Raw genomic sequence first — 17861 nt, 5'->3', positions numbered from 1 at the left:
ACATCCAATCTGCCAGAATGATCTTTGCAAAGAGTAAATCACCCTCTTTGTAAAACTTTATTGGTTTCCCTTGGCTCTTAGAGTAAGACGGTGCTTTATTATGACCTATACAACCTGGCTCCCACCTAATTTGTTGGCTTTACATCACACTTGGCTCTCACTACTTCAGCAACCCTGGCCTTTCAGTACCTGATATTTATTGGCCCTCCCTTTCTTGCAGCCTGTGCACAGTCTATGTCCCTTCTTTTATAGTGCTCTTCTCATCCCGTTTCACTCCATTAACATCAGTTCAGGTGTCTTTGCACTTAAGCATGACTTTCTAACAGGCTCCAACAGTTCAAATCCCACTGTCATAGACTGTCCTAGAACATTCCGCTTTGAAGAGTACCACATTTGCAATTTTACATTTATTTGCGTGATTATTTAATATTGATTACTCCCACTAGACAATAGCTCTAGGAGGACAAAGATTTCATCTAGTTTTCATATCCTCATAGTCCCTTGGTAATAGTTGATAACAGTAAATAGATGTTGGTTGGATGGAAGATCTGGCATCCCTTCTAGAAGCAGTGGGGGTTTTTTTGTTTTTGTTTTCTAAGATTTTAATTATTTGAAAGAGAGAAAGCATGAGCAGGGGAGAGGGGTTGAGGGAGAAGCAGATGCTCTGCTGAGCAGGAAGCCCGATTCCAGGACCCTAGGATCTTGGCCTAAGCCAAAGGCAGATGCTTAACCGACTGAGCCACCCAGGCGCCCTAGAAATAGTGTTTCTTGGTCTGTGATTAATCTCCCCTGGAAATTAAATGGAAAGACAAAGATGGAAATAAATTATACAGGTCAGATCCCTGCTTGCTTAGTATATAACTATATGTGTAATTCATTTATGAATTAGTTCTTAGCTTTTCTATTTAAAGTTTAAAACCAGATCTCTCATGATAGCCAGTAAGTAGTGATGAAGTTCAGCCAAGCGTGGGAAAGAAATGAAATGATAGGAGAACCTTTTGCTGCTAATAAGTGTTTTAAAACTTTTTGCTATGAAAATTTTTCAAACATATACAGAGGCAGATAAAATAATAGAGTAATCCTCATATACCCTATTCTACTTTGCCCTCCTATTTTATTTTTGAGAATGATCTGACATTGTCATCAGTTCTTCCATAAATATTTCACTCCATATTTCCAAAAGATAAGAACACTTTTTAAAAATATATAACTGCGGGGCGGGGGGCACCTGGGTGGCTCAGTTGGTTGAGAGTCAGACGATTTTGGCTCAGGTTGTGATCTCTGTGTTGTAGAATAGAGCCCCAAGATGGGCTCCACACTCCCATACTCAGCAGGGAATCTGCTCTAGATTCTCTGTCCCCCTGTGCCCCTCCTCCTACACATGCGTGGGCATGCACACGCTCTCTCTCTAAAATAAATAAGTTTTAGAATATATTTTATATATATACACACAAAGCTGTTGGGGTGCCTGGTTCAGCTGGTTGACCACATGACTTGATCTTGGGGTTGTGAGTTCAAGCTCCAGATTAGGTGTAGAGCTTACTTTAAAAAAAAAAAAAAAAAGAACTAAAAGTATATAACAACACTCCCAAAGGAACTAACAGTAATAGCATCAATATCCAGTCAGTATTCAAATTTGGAATTGTTTCATAAATGTCATAATTTTTCAGTTTATTTGACTCTTTCCAGGTAGGGTTCATGCTTTGGAATTAGTTAATAAATCTCCAAGTTTCTTTTAGTCTACAGATTCTTTTTTGGCTCTTTTGTTTTCTGGATGTTTATTTGTTGAAGAACCAATTTTGAATTTTGTTTGTTTCATACAATTTTCCATAGTCTGGATTTCACTGGTAACATCTCTGTGGTGTGTAGTTTGACATTTTTCTCTATCCCCTGTATTTCCTATAAGTTGGTATTTGGATCTAGAGATAAAATTAGCTTTAGATTTTCAATTGTTTTCTGAACAAACTGGTTTTTTGTTGTTGTTGTTGTTTTGAGTTTGCAGTTCTTTTTCAGAGTGGCATTGTGGTCTTTTGGTCTTTAATCAGGAAATACATAATGTCTGGTTGTCTTTTTGTGATATTAAGAGTAACTGATAACTTATGCCCAGAACTATTAATTCATTAGGGGGGCACAAAATTAGCTGGGAAACTTCTATTAGAAATTTCTTGCATACTATTTGATTACTTCCACATACAACTTATATGGAAGGAAAAAAGGGTAAATGCTTGCTTCTTTCCTCCCCTCAGGCTAGGTTTCACAGTAACTCAGACTCCCACTGCCTGTGAAATAGAACCCCTGGAGTCACATTCTAAAGTGAGTAAGCAGGAGGAGAAAAGACAGAATCCAGAGCAGATTCCCTGCTGAGTGCAGAGCCCAGCTGTGCTAAGTGCAGCCATCAGGCATAGCCCTTCTGGGCCCCCTTCGTGAACTTTTGAGTGCCCGTCTATATTGACAGTGGATTTAAGGATGAATAAGCAGAAAATAAAGAGTTGTCACCACATACACCCTTCCCTTCAATTCCAAACTCAACTATCTAAGGGCCCAAATGTATTGGTACCCGTAAATGTTAAATACACAGCATCCTGGAGAGTTGTGTTATTTTCTCACGTGCTCAAATTTCTCAAATACTGCTCGGCAGTCTTTATCAGGGTGTAGAAAAAACAGTGTTTGCAGGCAGGTGGGATGGAATAACCATGGAGTAAAGCTATTGAAAATTAGCAAGAACATTTGTTTATTTTCACTACAAAGTACATGGCTCATTGGAGAGAAGGTGCAGGGAGAAGGGGTTTTCCCTGAGAGCCAGGTTTCAGGTAAGGCCAGGAGTAACACAAGCAACAAGTGACAAGTTGAGGGTTCGTGCAGCATGGAATCTGGGTTCCCCAAGGAAGGGTGGCAGAGAGAAGACAGTGAGGAAAAGCACTTCAGGGCTGAGAGTTGAGAATGAGGTAGAGAACACTTGCATCTTGAACAGCGAGCAAGGCCAATTCCAGAGATGTGCAACACGACTGCTTTAAATGGGTCTTGAGTTTGTGAGAGAGTTAATCACACTTAAGTTTCTTCAGAATTTACCCGTGAGTTGGGTAGAAAACACTTCATAGAAAGTTACCATTTCTTATGGGTTATCATCTCTAAGTCACTCTGAAAGATGTTGGCACAGGTCTAGTAATAAAAGGGCCCAGGGAAGATTCTCAAGGCCCAAGTTTTAGGGTTATAGGTCATGTATGTACTGGAATGTTCTCTTGGTATCTCTTTATAATAAATGCATCTGAATTTCTAGCTAGATAGATTGGAAGAAGAGGAGGTGTTCCAAAATCAAAGAGCTGATTTCTTTCTGTACAGGAAGATACTAAGATTGAAGCTTAAAGGTAATTTGATGTCTACATTGAAATGAATGTCAGGGACATGTTGTATTATAGAAGGAGGTTTTCACTTGTTTTGTAATTTAGTCCCTTCTTTCTGTTTTGTTTCAAACGGTGTTAGTTAGCTACAAGTGTAGTAGCTTAAAACAGCAGATGTTTATTGTTGTTTCTGTAGGTCAGGAATCCTGGTGCAGCCTAGCTGAGTGCTTCTGATTCAGGGACTCTCATCAGGCTATGGTCATGGCATTGGCTCAGAGCACAGTCATTTTTAAGGGTTGACTAGGACGATCTGCTTCTGAGCTCATCCACATGGTGTCGGCAGGCCTCATGTCCTCATTGGTTGTTGGCCAGAGAAATCAGCTCCTTGCCACTTGTGCCTGACCATGGAGCAGTTCACAACATAGTAGCTGAGAGAACGAGAGAGAGTACTCACGATGGAAGCCACGGTCTTTGTAACCTTATCTTGGAATGACTTCTCACCTGCAGCATTCTCTTCGCTGGAATACAGTCCCTAAATCCAGCCCATACTCAAAATGAGGGGATTATATTACATAAGGGCATGACTGCCAGGAGACAGGGATCATCGGGGGTTCTCCTACAGCCTGCCTACCACAAACATCAGATAGCCTCAAAATAGTATGTTTGCTTCAGGATAAGGAGTTATTCATCTTTTCTTGTAGACCAAAAAAGGCCCCTTGCCTGAATTAATTAATTAATTATTTTTTAAAGGTTTATTTATTCATGAGAGATCGAGAGAGAGAGAGAGAGAGAGAGAGAGGTAGAGACCCAGGCAGAGGGAGAAGCAGGCTCCATGCAGGGAGCCTGATGTGGGACTCGATCCTGGGTCTCCAGGATCACACCATGAGCTGAAGGCAGGTGCTAAACCGCTGAGCAACCCAGGTGTACCCCCTTGCCTGAATTTAAAATCTAAAAAAAAAAAAAAAAATCCCTGACTATTGGGATTGAGTCTTGGTCCTGAGTCTTGGTCCCTCAAATCCATCCTCTTTATTACAACTGGAGTAAGCTATTTGTTTCCAAATTTATTTGCAGTTTTGTCCCCCCCCTTCCACCCCTGCCATCGCACACCATATTCTTTCTTACCTTTGCTTGATGCTTCTGCCTTGGGCTGCCCCTCCTTTTTTTATTGGCTAAACTCCTCATGGTTCAAGTCCAAAATCAGACATAGGACTCCCCTTTAACTAAAAGTAGTGTTCCTAAGGCAAAATAGCCTAAACCAAAGAAGCAGTTACCATTTATTTGTATGAAAAAAATTTCAAGCATTCCTAGACCTAAAAAAATAATCTCTCAGGCTTTTCTGATATCTTAGGACACATCTTGCTCACAGATGCACAAAATAAATCAAGATAGAGCACAGGTGCTCATTGACGCCGTTCAGAGCAATGGCAGATCCACTCGCTGCCACTTGCTGCTCAGGAAGCAAAGTTGCATTACACAAACTTTCTTCCGGAAGCGTGCAATACGTGCATCACCTTTTCTAGGAAGCCCTCACTGGACTCACAAGAGCGAGTATGTATTTGCTTTCTGTGTATTCACGCAGCCTCTGCCCAGGCCCTTCACTCTGCATCTACGTCTGCTCCTCGTCTAGAGGCTCTAGGCAGTGAGGGCAGGAATGTCTCTCCCAGTTATGTCCTTAAGGACTAGTGCTGTACCCAGAAAGTAGCAGAAGTTCATAAATACTTGTTTATGAATTGAAAAGCCATTATAAAAGCACCCCGTAGCTGGCAGCAGTAGAAAGAAATGCAGGATGACTCTCTTCTGCCCCTTCTCCCTGCCCTCAGGAGTGTTTACCAGCTGCTCCACATTGAGAAGTATCCCTAAAGGGCTCATCAACATAAAGCATCTAACCTCCAATGGGGAGTAGAGACGGGAAAGGGGCCCCTCTGGGACTCTACTGGTATTCTTATTCCAACCCTAGATTTCCCTATGTGGGTGTGAATAAGTGGGTCTTCATGCTTTTATATGGTGAGACAAAGCCCACTCAAGCTGGGACTTTTTTTTAATGTTATTTATTTATTCATGAGAGAGAGGCAGGCTTCCCGCGGGGAGGCCCATGTGGGACTGGATCCCGGAACCCCGGGATCATGCCTTGAGCCAAAGGCACATGCTCAACCGCTGAGCCACCCAGGTGCTCCTCAAGTTGGGACTTCTTAAAGTCAACTTTGTTGAGGGAAGTTTAACGTACAAGAAAATGTACCCGTTTTAAGAATAGAATTGAATGAGTCTTACACCTTCTTTTTTTTAAGACTACATTTACAAATGTAATTTTCTTTTAAAAACATTATTATGAATGATAGTCTAAAATAGCTTTTGTGGACTAGTCATAAAAGCTTAACCTTGGCTTATTATGAGGCCTGTAGCAGCAGGCCTTTGAAAAATGAGCTTTAGAGTATTACATATTTAAGGACTTTTTATAACAAATTCCAAAGTCTCTGTATGAACATTGAACTGTTACTTATTACAATCTTGACTAGTCACTTAGAAATGATCATTAACAATTTTCTGTGTTGTCTACCAGTAGAAATTAGCACACAAACAGTTAAGGTTGCTAGCTAACAAGGAAGTTTTTAACATCACAAAAAAACTTTATACACAAAGGAAATTGCAAGGTGTGTTGGTTCCAAAATTCAGAAATACTGACTTACTCCAACTCTTTGTACCTTCCAGGGTGGAGATAAACAATGTACAGTCCTCAAACCTGTGTTTCCCATCATGGTTTTCTCTTTGCCACACCCTCTTCTCACATTAGCCAGAGCAGCTACAGGTGAAAGAACCGGCCAAGGTGTCCCCTCCCCAGATACTCTTAGACTTTAGCTAGCTCCTCTTCATAACTCAACAAATAGTTTGCTGATGCCCACTGTCAACTTATAACTGTCCTTGGTACTGAGAATACAGCAGTGAACAGGATAAAGTTTCTGTCCTCAAAGAGTTGACATTCTTCTCCTTTTAAAAGATTAAGAATTTCAATAGAATACCTGCCAATACTGCTTTCTAGTTTAATGTTATTCTTATAATCCTTATTCTTAATCATGAACGAATGGCTTTAGCTACAGCCTATATTTTGATAGGTCTCACATATTTATGTGTATCCCCTACTCTTGTCCAGAGTTGTATTTTCAGATGCCCCTTGAGTATTTTTACAGGGTGTTAGTATATTGAATGACTATCTCAGTTTCCACACTGATTAATACCTGCATTATCCACCCATTTATCCAAGTTCAGTGCCTCCAAGTTGCGCTAGGCTCCCAGCATCTCTTGACTCATATCTGGTCAGTTAGCAAACCAATTGACTCTGCTCTCTAAATATAGGGTATCCCCAGTTCCCTGTTCTCACTTCTTTACTTTGTGCCCTCATGACTGTTCAGCTATTGAAAGTACCCATGTCCTGATTTCACACCTGTGATCTCTCCATCCTGTCTTTTACACTCTTTTAAAGAGGTAATTCTGTGGTTGTCTGGCTGTTTCAGTCAGAAGAGCATGCAACTCTTGATTTAATAATCTAGTAATCTAGTAAAATTTAATAAATTTAAAAAATGAATTTAAAAAGGTATAAGTCAGGTTGTGCCATCCTCCTGCAGAAAGCAACACCCACAGCTTGAAAGCAACATCTTTAAAATGACTCCTGTGTTAATAATGTAACGCAACCTTTATCTCCCACCATACACCTTGTGTTCTGTCCAATTAAGCACTTCGTGTTGGCCATACTTCTACCTTTACGCAGACTGTTCCATTTGTCTCCTACCTTAGGAAAATTCAAGGCCTACCCTGAATGTTACATATTTAATCCAGCCTGTATTTATTTACTTTAAAATGTATTTATTTGACAGAGAGCACAGACAGAGGGAGAGGGAGAAGCAGGTTCCTGCTGAGCAGGGAGCCCAATGGGGGGCTCCATCCCAGGACCCTGGGATCGTGACCTGAGCTGAAGGCAGACAGACGCTTAGCTGACTGAGCCCCCAGGCGCTCCTTTATGCAGCCTTTAATAGTGTCTTCCTGTTTTCCTCCAATATTTTATTATTTTTTCCCCTCAGTATTTTATACATTTTTCTATCATGATGCTTATCATATCCCACTGCAATTATTTATTTATTTCATGTCTTTCTCTAATTTTAAAGGAAGTTTTAAACAGACCTTTCTGTACTGTGAGCTTCTGGAGAACTTGGGCTATACTGTATCCCTAGTTAGTTTTGTGGTAGTTTAGAGCATTTCATTCATTAATAAAGCTTTCTATCAATAAATTTATCTTTAACTGAATGTGCTTTCATGTCTTTTGATCTGTGAAGAAATACCAGTCTTAGAATTTCTTCAGTATTTAGTTACTTCCACACTGTATTTAACTATCTTTTGTAATAAATCTCCTTTTCTTCAGGTTTTTTTTTTAATCTACTTAGGTTCACAAGTAAAAATACTCATTTTGAGCAGTTAAAATGCCCATGACTTTTAATGATGTAATTAGCTATTTATCCTAAAGACAGTTCATTTGTGCACCCTTAACGTGAAATTAGCTCTATTTATCTATAATCTAAATTATACTATCCATAATTTGCTTAATCTCTAGGGTTCAACTGCACGAATGGATCATGAAACAGCAAGCGTTTTGAGTTCTAGTAGCACACACTCTGCTCCTCGAAGGTTGACAAGTCATCTGGGCACCAAGGTAACAGAAGATTATAACCTCTAGTCACTAATACTATGAATACTTTGCTAAAACATTCTTCACTCATCTTTTAAATTCAACTAGAGGATAATTCTGGTTCCATCACCACAGTCTCTAATTCTTAAAGAAGCATCTTTTTATACAAAAGAGCACAAAGGAAAAATGAGGATTATAAAAAGAGCCAATTTACCTAGTTTTTTTTTTCCTTCTGAGCCTTACTATTCACTTCTCTGCACATATCCTAAGCTTCAGCCACCCTGGCTTCTTTACTGGTCCCCAAGCATCCCCTGTGACTTCCTGCCTCTTACAGTGGCTCACACCTCCACTTTCTTCGCCACCACAAATGGCTGTCAGCGTCCGCGTCAGCCCTCAGAACTCTTCTTTCTGATTCCCAGTGTCCTCTTACCTCCCCATGTGGTCTGTCTACCCCCTTTGAATCACTGCAATTTGCATGAAATTCTCTTGGGGAATAGGGCCTTTAAAAAAAAATAAAAATCTTCTTTGGCATCTAGCACAGAGCCTGCACATAATGAGTGTTTAATAAATTTATTTAAGTAGGTGGAGAAATTACCAAAATGGAATATTACCCATTGCTGATAAGTGAGTTTTCTTGGTCTCTCAGATATTAGCAAATATTTTAGGCCTTGAGAATGGTGTGTTTAAAAAGAAAATAGTTATTTTATTATAGTTTTAAAACCAGAGTCTTTAATATTATATTGACAAAGATGAAATTCTAATATTACTAAATAGGATATTTTCTGTTAAATATAAATAATCCCATTAACTGTTCTCATAGCATAGCCCACTTACTCTTTCTTTAACAGTATAATGGCTCTTATGAAAACCATTACCAAAATAAGTAATGTTGATTTAGAAAATGAATTTAATCAGTGGTATTAATCCTTTTAATACCTCAGAATAGCTGCGAATAACTCACCATAGCATCCTCTGGTAGGCCAATAACTGTGCTAGAAGTTGTATGTACACTTTCTCTGGTCTTCTCAAAAACACTGTGAGGTATTGTTGTGCCTCTTTTTTAAATGAGAGAACTGAAACAAAAAAAGTTCAGGCAGCTGTTGCGTATTTAAATTAGACCTCAGTCCCAGGTCTGTCTAACATCAGCGTATGGTTCTTACTCTAAAGAAAATCTAATATTCACCAGTACTGTCGCAGGAATACTGGGGCTGGAATAGCGAGGATACCTTTGCCTCTTGAAGTGATTTATGAATGATAATATTAAACTGTACTGCATTTTTGAATGCCAGCTACTATCCCATTCCTGTATTATTTCATTTAACCTTCACAGAGAAAACCTTGTCAGGTAAATTTGTCCATTTTGCAATTGAGAAAATTGGGACTCAAAGAAATCAAGTAACATGGTAGTGTCACGCAGTTTATTCCTGAATGGTGGAGCCAGAATTTTGAAAACCCAATTTGTCCACAGTTCTGTACTGTCTTCCTAAAACATTAATATCTAAGAGTAGTGCATGTTTATTTAGAGTTTCTCAGCCTCAGCATTTTTGGCTGGATAGTTCTTTGTTTAGTGTTAAGTTTAGCAGTAACCCAGGTCTTTACCTAGTAGGTGTCCATAGCACTTCCTCTCATAGTTGTGACCACCAAAAATGTCTCCAAAACATTTCCAGAGGTGTCCTGGGAGGGCCTAAATTGCTACTGATTTATAGAGATGATACGCTCCTTGTATATAATAGCCTCTGCTTTTAGGTAATAGCTCTGGCTTTGAAATAAGGCTAATAATCACAGTCGAGGACAACTGTTTCCAGTTTCTAATCTGCTTCTGAGTAAACCCTTAGAATTTATGGTCAGAGAGTAATTGATGCTTACAGGATGCTTTAAATTATTATTATTATTATTTTTTTTTTTTTTACTAAGAATCCTGGCCTCTGTCCTCCCTATATGATCATGGCATTCTTTTTATGACAAAATATTTTTATATGTATAAGGGAGAAATCACGTACTTTTAACAATACTATAATCTGGTAAGGGTTAGTGATTGTCCAGAACTAGTGCTTAGTAAATAATAATTGTTGAAAAGTGTTTTCTATTTATTGATTATAGTCGTAAATTAAAAGAAGTAAAATAAAATTTTAAATTGTGTAAAATATTTAAATAAACCACATTCCAAAGTTTGTGTCTGTGTTGTATGTATATCAGTTGTCACTCCCTATAATCAGCTGATCCAGACAAACATTTAAGTATGTGAGAACTACTTTCTCTTTCAACACTGTATGCCACTGCTACTTCTGTTTACTCATATAAACAAATTGGTGATGATGGATTTCGAAATCATGCTCATTACTTCATCCTAGAAAGGGGTTTTGTTTTTCTTTTTAGTGAGTTACAATAAATATCCCATTCATCACTTCATTGGTGTTAGCATTTGGATATTAAAGTCATAATTTTGTTTCTAAACTCATTTGGCCCACAGGTGGAAATGGTGTATTCATTGTTGTCAATGCTTGGTACTCATGATAAGGATGATATGTCGCGAACTTTGCTAGCTATGTCTAGCTCCCAAGACAGCTGTATATCCATGCGACAGTCTGGATGTCTTCCTCTCCTCATCCAGCTTTTACATGGCAATGACAAAGACTCTGTGTTGTTGGGAAATTCCCGGGGCAGTAAAGAGGCTCGGGCCAGGGCCAGTGCAGCACTTCACAACATCATTCACTCACAGCCTGATGACAAGAGAGGCAGGCGTGAAATCCGAGTCCTTCATCTTTTGGAACAGATACGAGCTTACTGTGAAACCTGTTGGGAGTGGCAGGAAGCCCATGAACAAGGCATGGACCAGGACAAAAATCCAAGTATGTTCACTATAGTGCATGTTACAAAGTAAATGTAAGAGCTTTCTAAATGGAAACTTTTTTTAGCCTGTATGTTGTCTTTATGAGTAGGAGTGGGAAACGTATAGTAGCTACCTGCATTGCTGACATAGCTTAAAACTTAAGTCTGTATTTTTCTAGAAAAACTGTAATAAAGGAAAATGTTACATGCAGTCCTATGCAAGCAAAAAAGAACAGGAAATCAAGAGAGATTTACAGTCATAGTGCAGTAGATCTAGAAAAAACTTTGAGCAATTATGTTTCCATCCCTTCTATTTTATAGATTAAGCTCAAGAAAATACTTTGGTTCCTTCCACTGTTAGTGCTAAGCCATAATCTACATTTGCACAACACTGCTCAGTGGATACAGAGCTGTGTTATATTTGTTCTGTTATTTGAGCCTCACAACAGCCTCCTCAAGTAGGAAGGGAAGGTATTATCATATTCATTTTACAGATGAAGAAACTGAGGCTCAGAAAGGCTAAAAGACTTGCCTGTAGCCTCACAGCTAGTGTGTGGTGGAGCCAGGACCAGAGGCCAGATCTCCTGACTCTCAAGCTTGTGCTCTTCTCACTGCACCATCCTGCTTCAGGCGATGATGGGTCCTAGTTGCTGGGAGTGATCACTCGCTCAGCTCTTTGCTGAGGGAGAAACCCTGGGCTACTAACCCCTCTCCATCAGGAGCAGGGACGTTGGGAATTGGGACCCTTGGGGACATAACTTACCTCATTCCTGTAGCAAGAGCCAAAAGCAGTAAGTATATAAGGTAAGACCTTCCTTTGACCTGGTAAGAACACACGCGCGCAGAGGACAGGGGACGATTGTATCACTGCTGATTCAGGGAGAGGAGGAGAGGTAGTGATGAGAACACCCATGAAGCTTTAGCAGGTTTTTTTTTTAGCTTAGGTATAAAGGTGAATTTCTTTAAAATTAACAAATTTTCAAGAATAAGAAAATAGCAGAAATAGTCCTTTATATCTGTCCTTGGGAGAAGGAAAACTAAGATACTTAACTGCGAAAATATTGTTTTTCTTTTCTGGATTTTTTTTCTGTGGGTATCCACAATTACGTTATAACTTGTATTTTGTGATCTTAATAACTATTCTCAAAATAGTTAAAATAAATTAATACTACTTCTGAAAAATAGACTTTTTAAATTTTTATTTCAAATAATGAGCTTTGAAACTGTGTGCATGGTATTAAATGTGGAGGTACATTTTCTTGGACACCTCTTTAGGTTTTTGTTTCCTACCTAATCTACATGGTAAGCTTTCTCAACTAGGTTTGTGCCAGATGTCTTTGCTACATTTGTACACAAATAGGTGCTTTTAACCCTCACTCAATGACAACAGTTTAAATAGAAACTATAACAAAACAGCTTTATACCAAAGTATTTTTAGTCTTTTATATTTTCAACATTATTTTAAATTACTATTTGAGTTATGGCATAAACCTGCAAAGGATTTATTCTAACAGAGTTAAAGGCAAATAAATAGTAAACATTTTTCCAGAACCAAGAAAAACCCTTTATTCATATTTTCTTTTTCATGTTGGTAGTATTTATTCATCTACTCAGCAAATACTTGTTGATCTACTAAACTACTCACATTAGAGATATATTAGTGAGCCCTGCTTTTTTTAAGTATAACAAACATTGCTTATGAGAAAATAAAGCATTATGGTTTATGTCCATTCTATTTTTCAGTGCCAGCTCCTGTTGAACATCAGATCTGTCCTGCTGTGTGTGTTCTAATGAAACTTTCATTTGATGAAGAGCATAGACATGCAATGAATGAACTTGGTAAGACAAAAATGCTTCTTAATGCCATAGAAGAGTACTGAAGATTTTTCATCATTGTTGAACTGGATATGAGGCCACTAATTTCTATTTACCACCTGCTTCCTCCTTGCAGCAAATGATTATACTCTGGTTTCCAGAGGAGAAAAGGTTCTTAATGATAGAAACCGCTGCCCTGTATAAACTAACTTGGCTTTTCAAAACCTTAGCCAGCAATTAGAAAAACTACAAAATGGGCCGGTCCTTGCCCCTGTTGCCACAGTAGACCCTATGTGATAGTTGACGGGGAGGGTAATTTATATTTTGAAATACGGAGCTGGTGATTGTTCTTGAACTCAGCCACTTCTGATGGACACCAGGAGAAATTATAATAAAGATTCTCATTTACCTTCATGGTTATCAGTACTTTACTGTAGATTTTCGTGATAAACAGCATGATATCTTTGAAAGTGGTTAATGAAAAGCATTATGCCCTAATTTCAGTTAGAAAAATTCCACTGATTTTGGAAGGATTACTCTTTTATGTATGTGTTATCATACACTCTAAACCTTTTATAACCTGCATTTTTGTGCACCCCATTTGTCATGTAACGGTTTTTCTTTGATTTCTAGGTTCATTTTGCACATGTGGTATTTATAATTGCATCATGCTGAGCCATCTCATGTGAACTGGATCTCTCTAGTTGTGCCACAAGCAAGAACCGTACACTGAGTTCCCATCTTAGTGTAGCTGTGCCCTTGCTTTTTGTGCTGTTTATTTTACGTTACATCCCAGCCCCCACTTTTATTCCTACCACCCTCATCATTATCATTCATCATTTATCTTAAAAGTCACAAAGTCATGAGACTCTTAAATACAGAGAACCTGCAGGGCCAAAAATGAGTGTTGTCTCCTTCAGAGTCATCACTTTGGGGGCTACGTACTTTGTGATCTCAGGCCTGCCCTCCAGCCATGCTTTTCTTTCCACAGCCCCTTGTGGTTGGCCCATCTGATTCTCTTTCCTTCCCCCACCCCCAGACTCCTGAGTGTGATCTTATGAATTCTCACCTCCTCAATAACAGTTTCGGCGTTTGTGAAAATGTTATGGTTGAGTATTTTTTTTATGCTAGTTAATAATGGGAAAGGGATAAAAATCATGAATGAACAAGAAAAATAATCCAATTTTAAACTACTGCAATGGTTTTTCTGTAAATGTCCCTGTGTTCCAATGAACTGTAGACTAGGACTGACACATTAATCATCTGAATTTCAAAGTAAAACCTAGACTCAGTATTTGTTCCTCTTCCTTCTTCAGGTAGGAAGGCTACCCGGGGCATTTCATCACAGGAGCTAGGGCAGGGGCTTTCAGGTGAGGAGCAGGATGGGGCCTCTGGGGGTGTGACTGTTGGGGACAGAGCCACAGGGGATTACCTTCTTCTCATTCCTAGCCTCTGACTCTGCACAAAGCAAAAGAAAAATCAAGGTTTGTGGCTTGTAGGGAGATGGAGTAAGGAAGCACAAGGTATCTGACAGTAAGGGATAAGGAGGAATGAAGTCCCAAATAGATGAAAGGAAATTCCTAAGCCCAGTGAGCTGGGACTGTCATTTGTACACACAGGAAGATTCTACAACTCATCAAGGTCATTTAGGTTTGCACTATTAGTATGACAGGTTTTAGAGTATACTATCTTTGATGTGTACATTGGTGAAGTCCCAGCTCTGTCCAGAAACTGTGCTAGGCACTACGTGTGAAAATGGTGAAGATACGGTCCTGGCTTTCAAAGAGCTCATGATCTATTTGTAGTAGTATTTCCAAAACTAGATGATAATCACCAGAGACATGTGTCAAACTGCATGGGTTCTCTGGCCCTGTAGCAAGAAGGCTTGGGGCGATTCTCCTAGGAATCATTTAATTAGTGGCCCAGGTGATTCTTAGGATCAGGAAATTTCGTGAAACACCAGTATTTTATGTTGGGTCCCTAATGTTTATTTTAGAGTAAGGCATTTCATGCTAATGGTGACTGACTAACCCGAGGAAAAGTAAAACAATGTACTCTTTAAAACTAAATGTCATCTTTCTATTATCCTTTATATATATATAAATCTAAATTTAAGGGTTCTGTTGAATGGTTTCTGTTCAAACCATTGGTCCTCTACTAGCTCTGAGGTTATGAGATCACACATTGGGTAATATCTGGTCCATCTGGACCACTTTTTTTTTTAAACACACTGAGCAAACTGTGAAAGGCTATGCTTATCACCTCTGCATATTACCTTGAAACAGCCTTAGTTTTCTAAGGGCAACCTGTTTATTGTCAGTCATGAATTCACATCATATATTTGTGAATCCATTTATAGTTTTGACATGAATTGTATTGGTTGCCTTAAAATTTACAGAAATGTTTCTTTGTATTGGCCTGAAATCATAAAAAGCTCTCTCTTTTATCTGATATCCTAAATTTTATCAGATGTTCTTTTTTCTCCATGCTTTTGTTGATACCATATCCTTCCTTAATCTTTGTTTTCAGGTTCAAATCCTAAGTGTTTTAGTTTTTACATTAAAAAAAAAAAAACTTCATTTAGTGCCTTCTTGAGACCTTCTTTATTATTAGATCATTTCACTTTCCTTAAGAAAGTATCACAGATATTGCCATACAAGGCAGGATTTTACATAGGCACAAAGCGCAGTATGTTTTGCTTTGGTATCAATAGCCTGCTTTATAGATATGCTCAACATCTAGGTGACCCTATCATTCATTATGTAGGGCCACGGTCTTTAGATCATCAGTCACTCTCAATTCAATTCCCTGAGTCAAAAGCCCTCAGTTCTTTCATTGGCTCCTTTTCTTTTACTCAAGTATTAAATGGTGGGAATTCCTCAAAGCTCCGTCCTAGGTTTTCTTCATCTCTCCCTAAACAATATCCTCCAATCTATGGCTTCAGTTACAGTGTTTTTCAGATTTACATTTTAATCCATGTTCCCTCTCCTGAGTTTGAGACACATCATCACATTCTTCGTCTGATATCTTCACTTTAGTGATTTTTCAGACATCTTTAAACTCAGCTGCCCCAACTGAATTTGTTATATCCTTCAGCCCCAAATCTCTGTCTCTTCCAGATTTCTTTTTCTCAGAAAATGGCATATGCCAGTCAGCCCAGTTCCTCAGGCCAGAATCTCAGAAGACATCCCATAACTCTATCCTCCTTATCCCCTGCACTGAGTACTTTAATTTTCCTTCTTAGATTTATCTCAAATCATTGCTCTCCTTTTCAGTCCCAGTTCAGGCCACTATTTTCTCCCCTACTCTGCACATCTTTGTCTTAACTTGGCTCGCACTTACAGGTATCCATTCTGCAACCACAGGAATCTGTTTAGGATGTATATTTAATCATTCCTTCCTCTGGCTGAAATCCTTTGGGTGACATATAAAGTCTTACATGATATGGCCTCTACCCATTTTGTAGCCTCACCGTGAGACCTTCTCATAGTATTTTAGGCTCACGGGCTCTTGCACATACTGTTTCATCTGCCTAAAATGTTTTTTTTTTTTTTTAATTATTCCTGCCCCACTCATCTTAGATACTCATTCATCCCTTAAGTCTTTCTTAACTTAAACATTCTTTCCTCAGCCTTTTTCTAGGTACTCTCAATCTAGGTTCAGTCCACCTGATACCTTTCCCTGTGCTTCTACACAGTCCATTATATGTAAATTAGTTGTTCAAGAGTCTGCTTTTTTCTAATGTATAAGATCCATAAAAATAGTGACTGTATTGTGTTCACTGGATATGTATCTTTCCATCATCGTGGGTGGATGGAGGAAAATCTTCCTAAATACAGTTTGGGCTTTCCTTAACCAAATTATTTTTCACTTATCTACATTCAAACTTATCTGTCATTGCTGCTAGTCCTAAAGATTTACACCAATCTTCCTACAGTTAATTCTCCTGGCTTGGAATTCTTGACCCAAGTCAGAACTTTGTTTTGTGAACTTGCAGATTCCTCTTCTAGATAATTCATGAAAATACTAAATGTACAGGTCCTCTTCCAGATTAATAACCTGGCTGTTTAGACTTAGAATTTCCAAAAATCACCTGTTTATGTTCATCCTCCTTTTTTCTGTCTAAGCCACTTCTCTGTGACAAAAATATTTCCCCAGTCCCATGATGATTAGTAGTGATGATAAATATTATTTTGAATAGCTTCCATGTCCATTTTTATTTTATACATTTACTCACCATTTTGCTTTACCTTTGTTTTCTTGGTTCTGTTTTGTTACTACCCTTTCCTTTCTGTCTTTCCCTTTCCTTTTCCTTTTCCTCTTTGCCTTCCTAGTGTTGACCACTGTGGGAATTGTTGAGCATACCCAGTGGTGGGAATCCAGGGGAAAGAAAGTACTAAATTCTAGCGTAGTTGGTATTTGACACTTGTGAGTATCAAAGAAAAGTAAGAAATTTTTTAAAATACGTAAATAATAAGTGGTTTTATAGAACTTAGTAATATGTTGAACAGATAATTCTTCATAAAAAAAATAGGCTTGCTTCATGCACAGTTTTCATTTAGAAGTTTCAGGATTTCTAAGGTGTAACATTAGAGACTATCTGTAAAGTTGTAATAATAAAAATAAGTTACCTTTCTCTGCCTTGTGCAGGAAGACCTAGTGTTAGAACATAGCCTTCTTCATCAATGACAAGATACAGTATACATGTAGTAAATAAAGTATAATGCTCACATCACTCAGTAAGGCAAGGGTGTGGAGGGTGGAGAAGACTGGCAGAAAATATCAGTTGTATTTTATGAGTATTACACAGAAGTTCTTTGTAACATTTTTTGTAGCTTGTAATTCTAAAGATGTTTTTAAACCATATATCCTCATCCTTTGAGATTTTTTTCCTAATTTTTAAACTAGGTATCACTTGTTTTATTTTAGATTATTGTCTTTTTCCTCTTGCCCTTTTTAAATTAGGGGGACTACAGGCCATTGCAGAATTATTGCAAGTGGACTGTGAAATGTATGGGCTAACTAATGACCACTACAGTATTACATTAAGACGATATGCTGGAATGGCTCTGACAAACTTGACTTTTGGAGATGTAGCCAACAAGGTACGTTTTATAAGATCCATTTCTTATGGATCTCTGGTATGAGTTAGTTTTGTACAAACTGCTTTTCACTAATTTTCTTTTTCCACTCCTGATTAAACACTG

At 38.4% G+C, this 17861-nt stretch overlaps 1 protein-coding gene across 11 annotated transcripts in view; it reads left to right on the top strand.

Moving 5' to 3' along the window:
* Positions 1–17861, top strand: part of APC (APC regulator of WNT signaling pathway) — a 128177-nt gene that overhangs the window by 95204 nt on the left and 15112 nt on the right. For 7 of the 11 annotated variants that reach the window (XM_072787822.1, XM_072787813.1, XM_072787757.1 and 4 more), the window contains 5 exons: positions 7936–8034; positions 10481–10859; positions 12583–12678; positions 13971–14024; positions 17620–17759. In XM_072787822.1, the coding sequence (XP_072643923.1) occupies positions 7936–8034; positions 10481–10859; positions 12583–12678; positions 13971–14024; positions 17620–17759 (768 nt within the window). The remainder of the gene's footprint in view (positions 1–7935; positions 8035–10480; positions 10860–12582; positions 12679–13970; positions 14025–17619; positions 17760–17861) is intronic. The other 4 variants (XM_072787787.1, XM_072787766.1, XM_072787832.1 and 1 more) reach the window with 3 other exon arrangements.

The sequence above is a fragment of the Canis lupus genome, chromosome 2 (assembly GCF_048164855.1).
Source record: "Canis lupus baileyi chromosome 2, mCanLup2.hap1, whole genome shotgun sequence".
Taxonomy (NCBI): Eukaryota; Metazoa; Chordata; class Mammalia; order Carnivora; family Canidae; genus Canis; species Canis lupus.
Note: the sequence above shows the minus strand (reverse complement) of the source record. Positions and strands in the feature narration are given on the sequence as shown.